Source organism: Achroia grisella, unplaced genomic scaffold (genome assembly GCF_030625045.1).
Source record: "Achroia grisella isolate CSIRO2021 unplaced genomic scaffold, CSIRO_AGI_Agris_v1 utg503, whole genome shotgun sequence".
In the NCBI taxonomy this organism is placed as follows: domain Eukaryota; kingdom Metazoa; phylum Arthropoda; class Insecta; order Lepidoptera; family Pyralidae; genus Achroia; species Achroia grisella.
In genome coordinates, this window is record NW_026712898.1 from 59,211 (window position 1) to 77,300 (window position 18,090).

The window sequence follows — 18,090 nt, forward strand, 5'->3', positions numbered from 1 at the left end:
ACAGTCAAAAGCAAATAAAATTGGACATTAACATTTTTCGTATCCCAAACCAAATACGGCTGTATGTTCTCATTTCTTTGTTATTTTAGTCAACAAGTTAGAATAATAAATTAGAACTAAAATGATACAAGCCGATTGATTCAGCATTACGGTTAAATACTATTCATATAAACACAACAATAGTTCCAACATTTCATAATCATCTAGCACGAGATAACGAATCAGACACAACAAAGATTTCTTCTCATAATATTTCGATCGAATCTAGACATTAAATTTAGAATTTGGCCCAATTGGTCCTTATCGGCCTTTAATTTTAGTAATAAGATTAGAATTTTAGAAAACAACGGCCAATTTGCACTAACACACTATGCCACTAAACGTGGTCTAGATTCTAACTACTCAATCCTAGTTGATAATACTTTATTTCTTCATTTAGAGAAACTAAAACACTCGTTCGCTCGTTTTTAAAACACAAGCCCCAATTTTGTTACACTTATTCAAAGCATACTTGAACGAGGATTACATTATAAAGTTCACTTAGGATTCTACAGGAAATATTATTAATCCATTAACACCTATAAGTACAGCTTTAATTAATGTAACTGACTCGCTCAAAAATGCTCTGGAAAATAACGTAAAATGTCTTTTGGCACGCAAAGTGATTTTGGTCTGTCCAAATCATAGATATCTGTACGAACTTGAGTAATCCTAACAGTTTAAGGAACTTTTTATTCTCCAACTAGAAAATTTCCCAGTATCTACTATGCTACGTTACATATATTAACCATTAGTTATTGCGTTTATAATTGTTATTGCTTTTATATTTGTTTATTATTTGGTCTGTCAAATCTTTTTGTGAGAAATTGTGTAAAAAAGATAAAGTTGTGTGCCTTATTTGTGTGCTTACATTCAATTTATATCTAGAATAGAGAAAAGATAGCGGTTTGAATTAACTACGAGCAGCAAAACTATGAGTAAAATATTTCTAAAAGTTGAACACTAGTAACTCTAACGGGATAGCCGTCATCACTGACATTTAAAAGGCCTTCGATAGGATTCATCCTGAGATCACGTTCTTAAAGATTAAGTACAAACTATTATTGCGTGTTTAGAATTGCACTGTTACGATTCTTATAATTACAGATAGTATCGCATTAAAGAAGTCTTTGATACACTCCGTAGTATTGTCTATATCAGGCGTGGGGTGCTTCAGGGCAGCCGACTAGGTCCGCTTGTCACGTCTCCGAATTGAACAAAGAGTTTCTTCTCTTTGACTCATTACGCACTTATTTAGTGGTTTCGAGCGTGACTCACACGGGCGGGTCCATGTCGCGCTGCAACGACGTCAGTCACGTGTGGAATACCCACCCGGGGATCGGAGGTCACGCGTCCGGAACACCGTGGATATGATGCTGATAGTTGTGATTCAGTTTGTTGGCAAACTCGTGCATTATATCTCTGAATATCACCGAGTCGAGATTCTCTCCGAGTATGTACAATAAGTACCAATCGCCCATCTTGCTTCTCCTTACTATCGTGTCGACATTGTCGCGTCTGACCAGTCTGAATCTCATGCGCATCATGTAGACACGCATTCTTGGGGAGAAAATGATCACAAGCCTGTACAACAACGTGATGAAGGTAAGGAACCCGAGGATGACGAACCAAAACCAGAGGAAGACGTAGATCTTCTCGTTGACCACATTCAACGGTAGAATACAGAGAGCATCGTGCCGCTCGACTTCGCCTGACGAGCCGAATTTGTTGAATAGCGTGCATTTCACCATTCTGTAATAGATAAAAGATTGCTTATTAATTACAAAATATGGCATGAGTTTTATTGTTTTACTTATTTTAAAATAAATAAAGAGTCTGAAAGAGACTTAACTGCATGAGATCTTTAAATAATTTAAAATTCTGCTGTCAAATCTCCATCCAGTGGCTGCCTAATATATATTAATAGCAGTGTTAAAGAATATGATAACAGGTTTATGTATGATATTATTGCGACTGAAGGAATGTGCATCCATGGCATCCACCGATGAGCGTCCTTTTTATTTTCTAATAATTGGAATAACAGTGAAGCTTACACCAGAATGTCACTGACAGTATCAATACCACGTAAATCACAATACACATTCTGTCAATTACCATTCCTTTAGAGCCATTCTGTAAGCATCACATACGAATTCAAAATTAGAATCTGCGGTAAGATTACATTACAATACATTGGTTTTCTGTAAAACTTAATAGCGTCTGCAGTGCCACACGCTCGAGAGCGGGATCGAGGCACTAGTGTTTTTTTCAGAAATATAGGCAAACTCGATAGCTCAGTAGAAACTTTATATTTGGGAATGGATACGGGTGCCTTGAGTGAAGCGATGACTGAAATGTTGATAAAACGTTTACTGAATACAAATGTTGGTCTCAGGTATGGCTCTGTACCAGTGTCGACTCTGTACCAGTGTCGAAAACAACAACTTGCGCTATCCTTCATTCATTTCCTTTCCGAAGGGCCAAGTGTAAGTTGTCATGCCTCTTTATCATGTAATGTCACTGACATATTTCATTCACTCTTCTATCGAAAGAATCATCTGGAGCTTGAAAAAAGCAAGCGGCTTGCTTTGTTTTCTAGGCAGACTAGCTTTTGCTCGCGGCTTCGCTCGCGTTAATTTATCCCTTTAGGGGTAGAATTTATCAAAATCTTTTCTTAGGGGATGCCTACGTCATAGTAGCTTTATGCATGCAAAATCTCAGCCCGATCGGTTTAAAATTGACAAAGTTTCATACCCTATTTTATCCCCTTGAGGGTAGAATTAATCAAAATCCTTTCTTAACGGATGCCTACGTCATAACATCTGCATGCCAAATTTCAGCCCGATCCATCCAGTGGTTTGGACTGTGCGTTGATAGATCACTACGTCAGTCACCTTTGAGTTATATATTAATATATTTTAAATTTAGATTTAGAAGTCAGTGACTGTTCATAAATCATGGACTTGTTTTAGAATTAATATTGCGAGTAATGCTATAATAGAAGTTGGAGTGTAAAATACTATATTTACCTTGGAAATATGTAAATCATGGGATCCACACGATCCTCCTGGTCCGACTCCATATACGCTATCACGTCTAGTCCGAACGTCATGAACTCGCCGTCGAAGAAACGGTTCATCAGGAACATTTGCCCTGTGGAATAAATGCAGTATATTAATAACAAAAAATGTGTTAATTTATATTTCCGGCGAGGGAAAGATCTGTAAAGAATGAATTTCGAAACACAGATGGGAAGAACGAAGGTACCAATTTATTTTCTTGCCAGATCTTCTCAACTAAAGTAGCCAAACGAACTAGACAATATGGATACTGATAAAAAAAATACATGCGTAAATTTGAATTGTTACACTCGTGAAAGTGACGTGCTCGTGGGGACTGATCTATTCAAGTCAGAGCAGAGATTTAATATATTTTTATTATTCATTCATTGCCTTGCCTTTATCCCATTATTTGGGGTCGGTGCAGTATGTCATTCTCTTCCACTGCTCTGTGTCGGTCGTCATATCTAAACATACTCTTCTTTTATTCATATCATCTTTCACACAATCTATCCATCTTTTCTTAGGGCATCCCCTCCCTTTACATTATTATTTATTATTATTATATTTATATGCAGGTAATTGCTTCTTCAAAGTGTTTCCGCCAATTTTAACGGCGTGGGGTACAAGCTTATTATTCTGTGGGTATAACGCAACTTCCGGTCGCGTTTCCAATAACAAAAACGGGTGCGTTCAGTGCGATCGAAATTTGCTGTCTCCGTTGTCCTTACACGTGTGCGGGCAGGAAAACGGCGGATATGAATTTTCATACTTCTTCACTATATAGTACAAAACAATATCGCTGTCTGTCTGTCTCTATATATGCTTAAATCTTTAAAACTACGCAATGGATTTTGAAGCGGGTTTTTTTTAATAGTTACAGTGATTCTAGAGGAGGTTTTGTATAAATATAATACATGTACAACCGCGCGAAGCCGGAGCGAGTAGGTAATAATCTATTAATGGTATAATGCAAAGTCTCTGTTTTCGCCCATCTCTTTCTACGCTTATTTACAGCTAAGTATCGCTAAAACACGAGAATGACTGAATCGATTTGGCTAATTTTAGTCTTGAAATATTCGTGGAAGTACAGAGAAGATTTAAACGGCGATGTAATATGAAGAAATTGCATGTAAAATAGTAAAATCAACAATTTCATATTCTCATATTCTATTACCTGTCAAACAGGGTGCGTTTAGAAATTTATTGCGCAACTAAACTTCTATAATATTTAATATTGAGGCAGAACGCAGTTCGTGATGTCAGTTAATTGTATTATATATAATTGTCGCCATATTGTAACGATACATTTGCCGTTTGATATATTGTTTGTGCCTCTTCTTTACTATATGTTGCAAACAAAGTATATTCTATCTATTGTTTATTAATAATTTTAATACGCAGAGTAGCAAAAATAGGGGATGAAACTTAGTCAATTTTAAACCGATCGGGCAGAGACTTTGCATGCATAAATTTGCTATGACGTAGGCACCCCCTAAGAAAGTATTTTGAAAGTCCACCCCTAAGGGAATAAATTAACGCGAGCGAAGACGCGGGCAAAAGCTAGTTTGTTTATAAATACATATATTTTCTTCTGTTTGCATCGTTTATCTTAATTATATTTGTTTCGGCATTAAAAAATATATACAACCCTAAATTGCCACTCTTCCACTGTCTCTTCTATTTACCTCTATTTTTTAGTAGTGATAATAATTTATCTGATAAAACAACGTTTGCCGGGTTAGTCGTAACATATATAACTGACAGCAACGTAGCTGAGAATTAAGATAATTTGGTAGCACCTTTACCGCTACGTTAGTATGCAACTATAATAAGTAACAATGGACAATTAACACAGCGCCATCTAATCCCACGGCAAGCAGACCTTGTGTTGGGGACTAGACAACCTACATAAAGACTTAGAATTTTTTTTTTGTAAATACATACATAATATATGTAGAAAACACCCAGACCGATACAAACAATCATACTTATGAGTTTGCACCGTGCGAGGAATCAAACCCGCGACCATCGGAATTAAAGCGGTCTGTTAAACCGCTAGACCACCGAGGCCGTTCCAAACTCAAGTCCAACGAGTTCTTGACGCACTTTTTATGGCCAAACGAGTCCGTAAACATCTTCTTACTGAAATATCAGCGGCACATCTGCCGCGCGCCCGCTCTGAATCGCCAACTAGCCCTCTCTTGTACCGTCCATTGTAAATCATAACATATTGAATTAAAAAGAAACATAAAAACAACATTTACTGCGACAACTTCTAATACCCGATATTGTTGACGTGTGCGATTAAAAATATGCGAGCGTGTTTTGTTTTGGATAGCTTTAATGGCTCATACAGATATCATTCTAAAACTACTCGCACCAATAGAAAAATAAGCACTTTCTATTTATATGTATATTATGTATGTATTGACAAACAAAACATATTTAAGTATACAAGCTAGTAACATCTTTATCATAGCACTTACTTGATATATATCATTATATTTCGCCCAATTTACATAATATCGTGGTAGATTATACTGTGTTTTTTATGATCAATAAGTTACTAGCTGTCCCCACCACTTTGTCCGAGTGGAATAAGTGACGAATGACGAATTTCCATATAAACTTTCACTTTCAAGTTTCTAGCTTTAAAAATGACGATGCAAAGGCCTATACCACTTTATGTGCTCCTGGTAACCGTATTCGTTAATCACGTGGCCGACGTCCCACTCGATTGACAGCACTTCTGTATGGGAACATCTCCTACAGGAATATACAGTCCTAGTATCCCGTCGCTGGAAAACACGTGACCTGGCGTAGCGTTTGACTTGACTCGAACGCGAAATAAGAAGAATGTACTAACCTAAAAAATAAGTTTATACTTCCATACAACCTTTCACCTCCCCTTTCAACCCCTTACAACCCTTTTTCGGATTAAAAAGCCTATGATGTTCTTTCTCAGGGTCTATTTTTTTTTACTAATATACAATAATGGAAAATATTATTTTAAAACTGGGTTAATTCTACAATACTCTGGATAAATATTTTATTTTCATTCCAACAAAACTACACGTCAAAGTCCCTCCTACACTTAGAACCCACGCATTACCAAGCCATCATGATCATTCAGTATCTGCAATTAAAATCCAAAGGCCATATCAACCATGCCAATCCATGCCACTTTATGTACTCCTAGTAACCGTATTCGTTAATCACGTGGCTGACGCCTCGCTCTATTCACAGCGCTCTTGTGTGGAAACATCTCTTACAGGATATGCAGTCCTAGTATCCCATCGCTGAAAAACATGTGACCTGGCGTACCGATTGATTCTAGTCAGAAACACGACGCCAATTTGAAGATAAAAAATAAGTTTCAAGCTATAAATATTACGTTATTTCCATACTACCTTTCACCTCTCCTTTCAATCCCTTACAACCCCTTACAACCCTTTTTTAGCATTAAAAAGCCAATGATGTCCTTTCTATAATTTGTTACTGTAATCCATATTTTATTTTCATTCCAACAAACCGCACGTTAAAGTCTCCTCCTACACTTAGAACCCACGCATTACCAAGCCATCATGATCATCCAGTATATCTGCCATGCCAATCCATGCCACTTTATGTGCTCCTGGTAACCGTATTCGTTAAACACGTGGCCGACGCGGCGAAGCCCCGCTCTATTCACAGTGCTCCTGTGTGGGAACATCTCACAGGAATATGTAGTCCTAGTATTCCGTCGCTGGAAAACATGTGACCTGGCGTAGCGATTGATTTTCTAGTCAGACACGAACGTGAAATATGAAGAAAAAAAAAATACGTACCTAAAAAGTAAGTTTCAAGCTTTAATTATAACAACTTCTATACAAGCTTTCATCTCCACTTTAAACCGCTTACAATCGTTTTAAAAAGTCTATGTACTTTCTTAGAGTAAAGACTATATCTGTACCAATTTTCATGTAAGGTTCAGTACTTTTGGTGTGAAAGCGCGACAGACAGACAGGCAGACAAAGTTGCTTTCGCATTTGTAATATTAGTAAAGAAGTAAGGATTAGTAAGAATAATACTGTAAAGTATATTCAATATTTCAGTACTTTTTGTATGAAATAGTAACAAACATCCATCGATCCATCCATATCCAGTCGATCAATATCTATAGTACAAAACAAACTCTGCTTAGTTTAGGGCCAGCCGGTAAGAAATGGGAGGTACGCGTATCGAAGTCTCTTGTGCTGTGCATGAGTATAGGCCACAGTTACTATCACTTACTATCAGGCGGTCTTCAGCTTTTAAGCCATTGTAGTTACCTAAATAATGTCATGATTATTACCTTATAATTTCTCTACCATTTCTCATCTTTCAAACCAAAAATATAGTTAGGAACGATGCTTGGCGTCTGAAATACTCGTTAGTAAGACAGACGAACCCACTTTGATGACTTTGCAAACTACATATTTATGATTTTCTAATTTTTCCGAAAATTGTTTGAATACTGGTAACACACCCACAATTTGTTTACAATATTACAGATATAACGGACACATACAGAATCAGGAGAGACGTAGTCACACAAACGACTTTTCTAGACCTTTCTAGATGTTTATTACCCCCAATTTGTTTACAATATTACAGATATATACAAATAATGGACGCGTTTCGGAATCGGTGTAGTGTCACAGAAAATGACTTTTCTAGACGTTTCTAGATGTTTATTACCCACAATTTGTTTACAATATTGCAGATATATACAAATAATGAACGAATTTCAGAATCACAGGAGACTTTGTCACACAAAACGACTTTTCTAGACGTTTCTAGATGATTATTACCCACAATTTGTTTACAATATTTCAGATATAATAAAATAATGAACGCATCTCAGAATCAGTGTAGACGTTGTCACAGAAAATTACTTTTCTAGACGTTTCTAGATGTTTATTATCCACAATTTGTTTACAATATTACAGATATAATGGACGCATACAGAATCAGGAGAGGCGTAGTCACACAAACGACTTTTCTAGACCTTTCTAGATGTTTATTACCCACAATTTGTTTACAATATTACAGATATATACAAATAATGGACGCGTTTCAGAATCGGTGTAGACGTTGTCAAACAAACGACTTTTCTAGACGTTTCTAGATGTTTCTATTTTAGCGAACATAGTCGTTTAACTAAAATTGAATATCCTGCGAGGCAGCGGCGGTGAATGTAAGTGGGACGGGAGACGCGGCCATTTCGCTGTAGTGCGACAAAATAGAAAACACGTTTTGTGTATCTATTTGTGTTGTTCTATATGGTATTGAATATTTAAGAGAGTGGAGACAAATTTGTACATTATTTCTACTTCCAAGCAGTTTTACTGTGTGATTTTTCATTGGGTTAATCAATTTTCTGGCATTTAGTTAATTTTTGTCGTTATATCTTTAATTTAAATGTTGTAATTTCAACGACCTCGGTTATCTAGCGATTTAGTGCACCGCTTTACTTCCGATGACCGCGGGTTCGATACCTCGCACGGTGCAAACTTTTGTATACATGAGTATGATTGTTTGTATCTGTCTGGATGTTTTCTATGTATGTATTTATGAACAAAAATATCTATGTTATTGTATCAATTATCTAGTGCCCATAACACAAGCTTTAACTAGCTTAATTTGAGTCTAGATGGCGCTATGTAAATTGTCCTGAGATTATTCATATTATTATTATAATATATATAAACTTTAATTTGAACACTTTTGTATACTCATCTTTTATTTTTAATCTACCGATCATTCGGAAAGCTGTCTTATCACAAGATGAACGAGTAACAAACAGGCGTGTTACATGTTTGAATAAATCTTGTAATTTTACATTTTCTAATTGAAATGTATAAGCCATAAGAACATACTCACCTATAACATTTACAAGAGCAAGTCCCTCGCACAGGTAGTACCTGTACGCCCACCAGTTGTGGTATCTCAGGTTCTCCCACAAGTAGTCCAGGATCAGTTTCTTCTTCGTCTTCTTCTCTATCTCGGTGCACACGCCCACGTCCAAGTCCATCATGAGGGCGCGGATCTTGCCACCCTCCCATGACTTCCACAGCCATCGGGGAGCGTAAAACAACATCGCCTGCAACAACCGATAAAAAAAAATTAATTACTAGCTGTGCCCGTTTTACCCGCGTGTTTATAGCCTATGCCTTATTCTGATGTATAAGTTATAATTACCATAAAGTTTCATCAAAATCCGTTCAGTAGTTTTTGTGTGAAAGAATAACAAAAATACTCACAAACTTTCGCGTTTATAATAAAAATAAGATTATTATACCTTAATATTAGATATTAGGTTATCAATAAAAATAGAAATAGAAATAATCTTTATTCAAATAAACTCATTACAAGCACTTTTGAATAGTCATATTTTGATTCTACCACTCATTCGGAATGCAGGTTCATCACAAGAAGAATGAGCAAGAAACTTGTGTGTTGCTCTTTTTAATAGATGTTTTTTATATAAATACGTATAATATATAAATACGTCAAGCAAACACTTGGTATCCCTCTTTACGGAAATTATCCGGACAGAAGAGTATGTAATTTCGCAAAGTAAACAAAACAAAATAGTTTATATAAAGAAGGAGTGCCGAACGATAGTATTGTTTTATAATTATGCATAAAAATACATTAAATCAAAAACAAAAACGTTACTTGACACACACACGCTTATATACTCCTTTGTTTATTGTCTGTTCTACTATCAGTGCCTGTGATTATAGAAGTATATGACACGAACCTTAATAATCTTCAAACTTGTAATTTAAATCAATTATGGTAGAATTTCGAACACCTAGCGTGCACAAGTTATTTTAAATATGCCAAAAAGGGCAGTCAAACTCAAGAAAAGGTGTTTCACAACCAACTGATATTATAGGTATAGAGATAAACACGTTCAAACATACACTTATGTATAAATAAGTATAGATTGCGAATCCGAAGATAGAATCAGGGAAAATGAAATAGCGAATATAAACTGTTTTATTCAAATGCAAATTATTTTTATTTCATCCTACGTGCACCTGAATCTAGGGCATGATGTATGTTCTAAAATTTATTCACTATTTGGCCGTGATTGATTTACAGACGTCCAAACATTTAACCATACGTACGTCAAAACATTTTCCGAAACTTTCTCATTATATATATATATACCAATATAATATTGGTGAAGAGTTTATTTGTTTGATCGTGCTAATCTCTGGAATTATCGGTTGGATTTGAGAAATTCTTTTTGTATTTGATAATGCAACTGTTATAAATGGAGCTGGTCGGGGCACTTAGCGCGATACAGAGACAAGAGATGGACAAATGTAACGACAAAATGGCAGGGCCCGACAGGCAAGCGAACAGTAGGACGGCAGAGAAAAAGATGGGCAGATGACATAAAAAATATAGCAGGAATAGACTCGATGAGAGCTGCTATGGATAGAGAGGGGTGGTGGAAGATGGAGGAGGCTTTTACCCGAGGGGGGCCACATAATAAGCCACAAAATAATAATAACAATAAACCAAAAGTATAATGTTGGAGGAATATAATGTGGAAGTTTAAGCTATAATAGATAAATAAATAAATGCAACTATTAAAGATGATGATGATGATGTTTTAGAGTGATCCATAAAAATCCCTACATTTTATGGATCACTCCATTCTCATAAATTTGAATTTATAATGAATCTGTATTATTATAAACATGTATTGCTTTAGCACTAGCATATGCTCACTCTATTCTACCAAATCTGAATTTATAAATGAATCTGTATTATTGTAAACATGTACAACATTTATTTGAAGAGAATACGAGCTGAGTTTCTCTTCAGTTCTTCTCATCTCGAAATCATTCCGAACCGACGGTAGTTTTGACATACTATATCATAAGAGTCTGTAATAGACCTACATGAATGAAGATATTTTGAATTTGATGATAGTGAAATGTTAAACCCGCTTCCGCCAATGGTTTATGCTGGAGGGATACCAGTGGAGGATGACAAAATGATCATGCTCATTTTGTCATCCTCCACTGGACATGTCAGTCAGTCCATCCTGGCAAATGGCATTTTCCACAATAGTTTTTAAGACGGACGGTGGTCAATCTGACATGGTACATTGTTAGCAATAGGGTTATTAGTCCGCATTTCGAATATTCCTTTCACTCCTTTTTAGGGTATTTAATATCTCGCTACCATCTTTAGGAGCATAGTAAAAAGAAAAAGTCTGAAGGATATCGCTAAGTGAAAATTAAATAGCGTAGCTTAATCGGGCGATATGATGCCTTCCGATTACTTGTGAATTAAACCGTGGTTGAAAATGCAGGGTTCAGATAGTTTAAATGTTAGTTTGTAGTCAGGTGACACTGTGTCTGTCCCGATTAAAACTGATTGCAAAAACATTGAATGGAGTTTTCGTTTCTATAAGTAAACCTATATAATTTAAACTTAGACAATTACAAATAGACGTATATATATATGCTTATTAACATAAACATTTGTCTTCTTCGGGTTTCGAATCAAGAACCGTCGGTAGGTAAGACAGTGTAATACTACTAAACAATTTTTTATCCAAGATATACATATTTACATCGGAAATAAGAATATCAATCCATTTGAAACGTGGGTGAATTTTATTGAAACCATAAAATTTGACAATAACTGCTGTAAAATCAACAAGCAGATTTTCTTGTCTCAACTTTTTAAAACAATCCTACACGTTTTGTAATAAGTGCAAGCGTTCGGTTAACCGAAAATGCATCTGCGTGCGCGGACATAAAGTTCTAAATTGCAACTGCACGGTTATCAGACGTCAATAAATTCATCGGGCTAGACAGTATCGTAAAGTTGGTGTATGGACATAAACTATTATGAGCGCTTTCATCGGGGATGTTAAATGGTTATATATTTGAGCCGATCTATGAAATCGAATCGTCCACAGATATCTTTGTAAGGTAGGGTGGCCGCGCGTCGGTAGTAAAACGATATTTATTAGCGGAAGCTGACAGATTTGTAATATTATTATTATTTTTATGACTAGAAAAGTACATCAATCTTGAAGAAAAGAAATATTTGACGGTACATTTTGACATTTTATTAAATATCTTTCCATAATGATAACATTTCTTTCAAGTACTTTTACAATATCATCATTGAATTGACTTTATCTCACTATTTTGGTTCGGCATATGTCATCTTCTTCCACTGGTCCCTATCTGAGCTTACTCTTCTATAATGCCTATCATCTTAGACACAATTCATCCTTTTTTTTGTTGACCTCTCACTTTACATCCATACAATCATGTTAATTCGATCTTTCCCCCGTCCAAAACAAACGGGGATGCCGTCAGGCGGGAGTTGGCCTTCAGCCGCTCCATAAGTCCTACCGCGGGTTTGGAGTGCCATCTGCACTCGCCCCTATCGTCCAGTGAAGCTTTAAAGGTCAGCTGTGCCCTTAGAGGAGTCCGAAAAAAAATGTAAACCATTTCCTTTAAGTCATGGTCCGAGAATTTGAAATTTAATCCTTCAACAACATAATTGTTGGTAAACCTAATTGAATACAAGAAGCCAAATCATACAGATAGTTCTCCAAATGACGACAAGATGGCGCTGCTTGTCTGTTTTATAGTTCCACGCACATATTGCAGTGTAAGCGGATTTTATATAGTTTGTATCGAAAATAAAAATGCTACTTGATGTTTTATTACAAAACAACATAAGCTTGAAAGTGTTATTGTAATAGACATATATCTTATTTTATTGAGAATTTTATTACAATGTTTTGTTTATAAAATAAATGCGAGAATGTTGGCGTTATGATAAGAGAGAAAGGGAAAGAGAAAAAGAGAGAAAGCGAGAGATTAATATATAGAAGTTGATACAATAATATAATATAACGAGTTTATCAGAAAATTGGTATTAAGAAGATATATAATATAAGCCTTTAGATTTTCCGCAAGGCCATCTAATGCCAAGCTAAGCAGAGCTTGTGTTATGAGTACTAGACAACTATATACTAGACTAGCTGTGCCCGCGGTTTCATCTGCCTAAAATATATACCCATATATATATGTGTTATTCTAATGCTTATAAGTTATATTACTGTAAAATTTGATCAAGATCCGTTCAGTAGTTTTTGCGTGAAAGAGTAAAAACATATATCTATCTATCTATCTATACTCACAAACTTCCGCATTTATAATATTAGTAAGATAATTAATACTTAGACACATTTTTTTTTGTAAGTACATACATAATATACATAGAAATCACCCAAAACGATATAAACAAGCATACTCAAATATATTTGTACAGTGCGAGGAGTCGAACCCACGACCATCGGAAGTAAAGCAAAGTACTAAATCGCTAGACCACAGAGACCGTCAAGTCAATAATATTTTTATATAGAACTTCCCGCGGCTGTTCTTGACGGAGTAACGAGGGTTAGATGCCGTAAGTCAGTTGATACATATTGAAGAAATGGGCTATAATTAAATTTATTTACTCGAACATTTTACTAAAATAGAAATAGAAATAATTTTAATTCAAATAAACTCAACTAATTGTTATACCTCGACCAGACATAGTCCATCCTAAGGTTGCTTGGATGAAATCGCTATTTAGCGATAAGCCCATTGTTATCTCCATATTGTAATTATGTTGTTTTTTTACTTTTGGTGTACATATTAATTTATGTAATTGTTATATTCTTTCTCTGAGAAGAACAATAAAGAGAATTTCATTCATTCATCCATTACAAGCACTTTATAATAGTCATTTTTTTCTTCAGTAATTTTAACTGTATATAGGATTCTGCTTTCCATATGTAGTATTTGATTTGGCTGTGCGTAAAGCCGACTCTACAAGAGTAGCCAGCTCCTTCTAGAAACGCAGATGTGTTCTAAAATCTTCACATTTGTCTCCGAAAGACCTTAGTGTTCCGAGGATTTAGGTACGTTGGAAAGCCGCTTTTCTTCAGCTTCAAAGCAGCCTCGATATCGAGGACTTTTGTTTTTTCTGTGGTCTAGAATATAACATGTCATATAGACTCTTTAGTATATATTGGATTGGTATTTCCGAACTGATACGATATTGAAGCCTTCAAGACAAAAGCTTCTTATTTCTTCTTAAGCTTTCAAGTGCTAGCTGTCAAAATAACACTTGAACCCCATCTGTGAGACCAATTATAGGACTTCTCACCGATATAGTGTCCGGGTCCAATAATTGGCTCCTCCTCAGACGAGAAGATAAAAGGCTGGCAACGCATTTGCAATCTCCCTGGTACTGCGGGTGATCATTTGCGGCGGTAATCACTTACCATCAGGTGAGCCGCAAATTAATATTATAAATGCGAAAGTAACTCTATCTATCTGTTTGTAGCGCTTTCACGCCAAAAGTACTGAACCCATTTAAATGAAATTTGGTACACAGATATTCTAGACCCTTTTTTGCCATTCAAAAGAAGTCTATGAAGGACATATGTCGGTTGTAAGGGGTTGAAAGTGGAGATGCAAGGTTGTATGGGAGTATCGTCATTTTTAAGGTTAGAAATCTGAAACTTATTATTTAGGCTGTTGAAATTTTTGAAATTCATCATATTTGAAGCAAGAACGATGAAATTTTTTTATTCGGCTTTTATTCGGTCAGATTACTAAATATTTTTTCATTATTTGGTCAAGGCCACGTTTTTATGCGGACGAAGTCTCGGATACAAATTACATATATATATATATATAAGTGTTTGTCAATCTGTGGTCTAGAATACACCAAGTCATAAAGATGTTGTCAGACTTGGCATATGTAAAACTGTATGCAACAAGTGCTTTGACTATATCAGTTTACGCTTGCTCGCTCTGATCGTTCGCGTGTAAAGATATCGATGTCTCGACGAAAGCAGACACTTATGCATTCTGATAAAGGTTTTAAAATTTTGTAGCCAATTTTTAACAAAGTCTAATGTAACGGCAACGGAACGATATTTCGAGGAAATTCTTAGAGTCTCCGTAAAATGGCGGTAATTTGTTATTTGGAAACGAATCCTTTTGCCCTCATGGTTTCTGATAATATTATTCATCGATAATACTAACACATGTATTTTATAATTATAGTAGTATAGAATATATCTCTTTGTAATAAGAGAGAGAGATCGAATATTGTTATGAGGAATAAAAACTCTGGAACCACTACATCAATTTGAGAAATTCTTTCATAGTTTGAAAGGTACATATTACGTTAATACAAGAGTCTGATCTCTGCTTGACATATTATAAAGATACCGCTGTTTAGATGAATTATACATAAAACTTATATACATAGCTGATTTCTTTTTTATTAATCAAATATTACGCATATAGAAAACAGTATAAAGCGGATTTCAACTGTCAGCTGTACTATATTACAGGGCATGGAGTATAGTCAGATTTTTACGTGAACTATTATAATAATAATAATTATTGGAGGACGCTGATTGCATGATGAGATTTAAGGTTTAATCTATAATATATCTTTAACTTCCATTGTCCCACTACGGTCAGCTGACTTAGCACACATAGGTGTCCATATTCAGAGACAGCACCCCAAATAAATGGCCCTGGAGGGTGTAGGCGTGTACCCTCATGCTTCTACAATTGAGTAGGGTGGTCCGTCTACCAACGAGATGGGATCTGCCCTACGCCATCTACAGGGCTGGTCAACGCCACCAGAGTCGAAGTGGATGTTAACGCGACTTCGCAACTCCGGCAATGGTGCTGGTAAGTACACCAAGTGGTGTTTTAGTGAGGAAGAATTCTCCCTGAGCTAGTTCCAGGACTTAGGAAGAATTCATTTTGTTAGTAACAATTACTTAAACTATGTTAGTGAAGAAATGTCTGTCTCACCTACATTTCTTCACTAACATGTCAGAATGGGACAGTCCATTTTACAAGAAAGATTTTGTTTCTTGTTTACAATATATATAAATTGATGGTGAATGTGTCATGATAGTATGAAGTGACCTGACATCATGTTCCATTGGTGTCCCAGCATCAACCGTTAACACAGGCGAGTGCATTCAAAAAAAAAACATAGTCATTAATTATAATTATTCTACAGTATCCAAGGTCCAAGTACACGATAATGACTCACTTGGCACAGGACGGCGGTCAACGGCGCTACGCGTGGTACAAGTGAAAGCGGGTAGCGATTTGAGTAATCAATTCAAACGGGGATCGAAATTATGACGGCCTGAGCCCAGTCGTATCCGTCAAGTAGGAGTTGGCCTTCAGTCACTCCATGAGTCCTTCCGCGGGTTTGGAGTGTCATCTGCACTCGCCCTCTATCGTCCGGTGAACCCGTAAAGGCCAGCTGAGACCAACAACATTAAAGTATTCCGACAAAAAACCATATGTCGACTTTGTTCAAAGTTGTCTACACGGATAAGACTATCTCACTCATTTCAAAGTGTAGAAAAGCAGATTCTTTGTAAGCTGAGTTTTGGAGAGTGAGATATGGTAATAAAATGACAGAGGCATAAGATCTTGATATTCTGAAATGGTAACGCATGAGGGGTTGCCATTGTCCGTGCACCAGTGGGTCGGTAGCTCGTTTGCGAATGGCAAAGTGCATACAAAAATATATCGTCATTTTTCATTTGTATAGTCAATAATTCATCATATTCACCGTAGCTGAAATAAAATATTTATTAAATATTTAAATATATTGAAGGTTTCTTCATTTAATTACTTTTTTACTGCGTCGTAAAAACGACGTAGTGGCAGTTTTTCCAGTTCACATAATTTTTATGTGTAATGTTATTATTACTTTATTTCTAAAAAGCATATTTTTTTCAAAGTAACAAAACTTTTCCGTGAGAAAAATTGTTTTATAACAGGAATATAAATACATATTTAAGATTTTTTCATAGAATGTTGTTCTAATATAATTGTTCTTTTAAATACATTTCAGTAAATTTCTTTTTACTAAAATTTTCTTTCTTTTTACGTATAAAATAATACATATACCTATGTATTAAACAATACATTGCAAAACATAACTGATTGGTCCAAGAACACTACACATCTCAGTAAATCCGTTACTCGCTATAAGTTTATAACTTGACGGTATCATTGTATGTCACATTTCTATGTGTGACTCGTGCCTTTTCAGGGTCACCACAATACGTGCGCGCGCGCATGCAATATGCAAGTGCAGGGGTGTGAATTATTGGGCAGCGTGAGTGAGATTTATTTGGGCGGGCAACATTGAAGTGCGTGCTAGAAATGTTTTGAACATATCAGATAAAATCAAAATATATTAACAACATACAACAACAACACCTGAGATCGGATTGAGATTAAATTTATTAAATTTAACAATTTATGGACACTTAAAAGGCCTGGGATGTTATTATAAGTTTTGTTATTCGCCGGTTCGCATCAAGCAATGCCTTTATCAACTTCAACAGGCCTTCCCGAGGGTGGTGCATCTTTGACATCAAAATTGCCGGATCGAAATTCTGCGAACCAGTTCTGGCACTGGCGTACTGTTAACACACTTCTCCACACACATCGGTCAGTTTCTTTCTGGCTTGAACGGCATTTTTGCCCTTTCTGTAGTAAAACAGTAAGATATGTCGAAAATGCTGCTTATGGCTCTCCATATTTAAAAGGGCACAAACCAAAAACTATTGCGTAGAATTAATTGGAATTTCACACACATAAACCTTGCTATATGAGCTCTCAAAGCATATAAAAATTATGCGGCTTAAGTGTGAAGTTGAGTGCAAAAAATACAATTAAATCCTCAGTCAGGAAGAAACGAAATTACTTTCCGAACAACCTAATATTTATATTATAGGTACTAGATAACTGACAGAATACTTAAAACATGTTTTTATAAATCAAAAATATATTTAGAAAATACCAAGACAATTACAAGCAATTATACTCGTGAATACAAATTATTGTATAGAGCAAGG

General features: G+C 35.7%; 1 protein-coding gene across 1 annotated transcript in view; it reads right to left on the reverse strand.

The window, feature by feature from the left end:
- Positions 1–460: 460 nt before the first annotated feature.
- LOC131846159 (innexin shaking-B-like) overlaps positions 461–18,090 on the reverse strand; it is a 35,371-nt gene continuing 17,741 nt past the window's right edge. The window contains exons 2-4 of the mRNA XM_059195397.1: positions 9,006–9,225; positions 3,069–3,192; positions 461–1,791 (exon numbers count right to left, since the gene is read on the reverse strand). Coding sequence (XP_059051380.1) covers positions 1,386–1,791; positions 3,069–3,192; positions 9,006–9,225 — 750 coding nt within the window. The 3' untranslated portion in view covers positions 461–1,385. The remainder of the gene's footprint in view (positions 1,792–3,068; positions 3,193–9,005; positions 9,226–18,090) is intronic.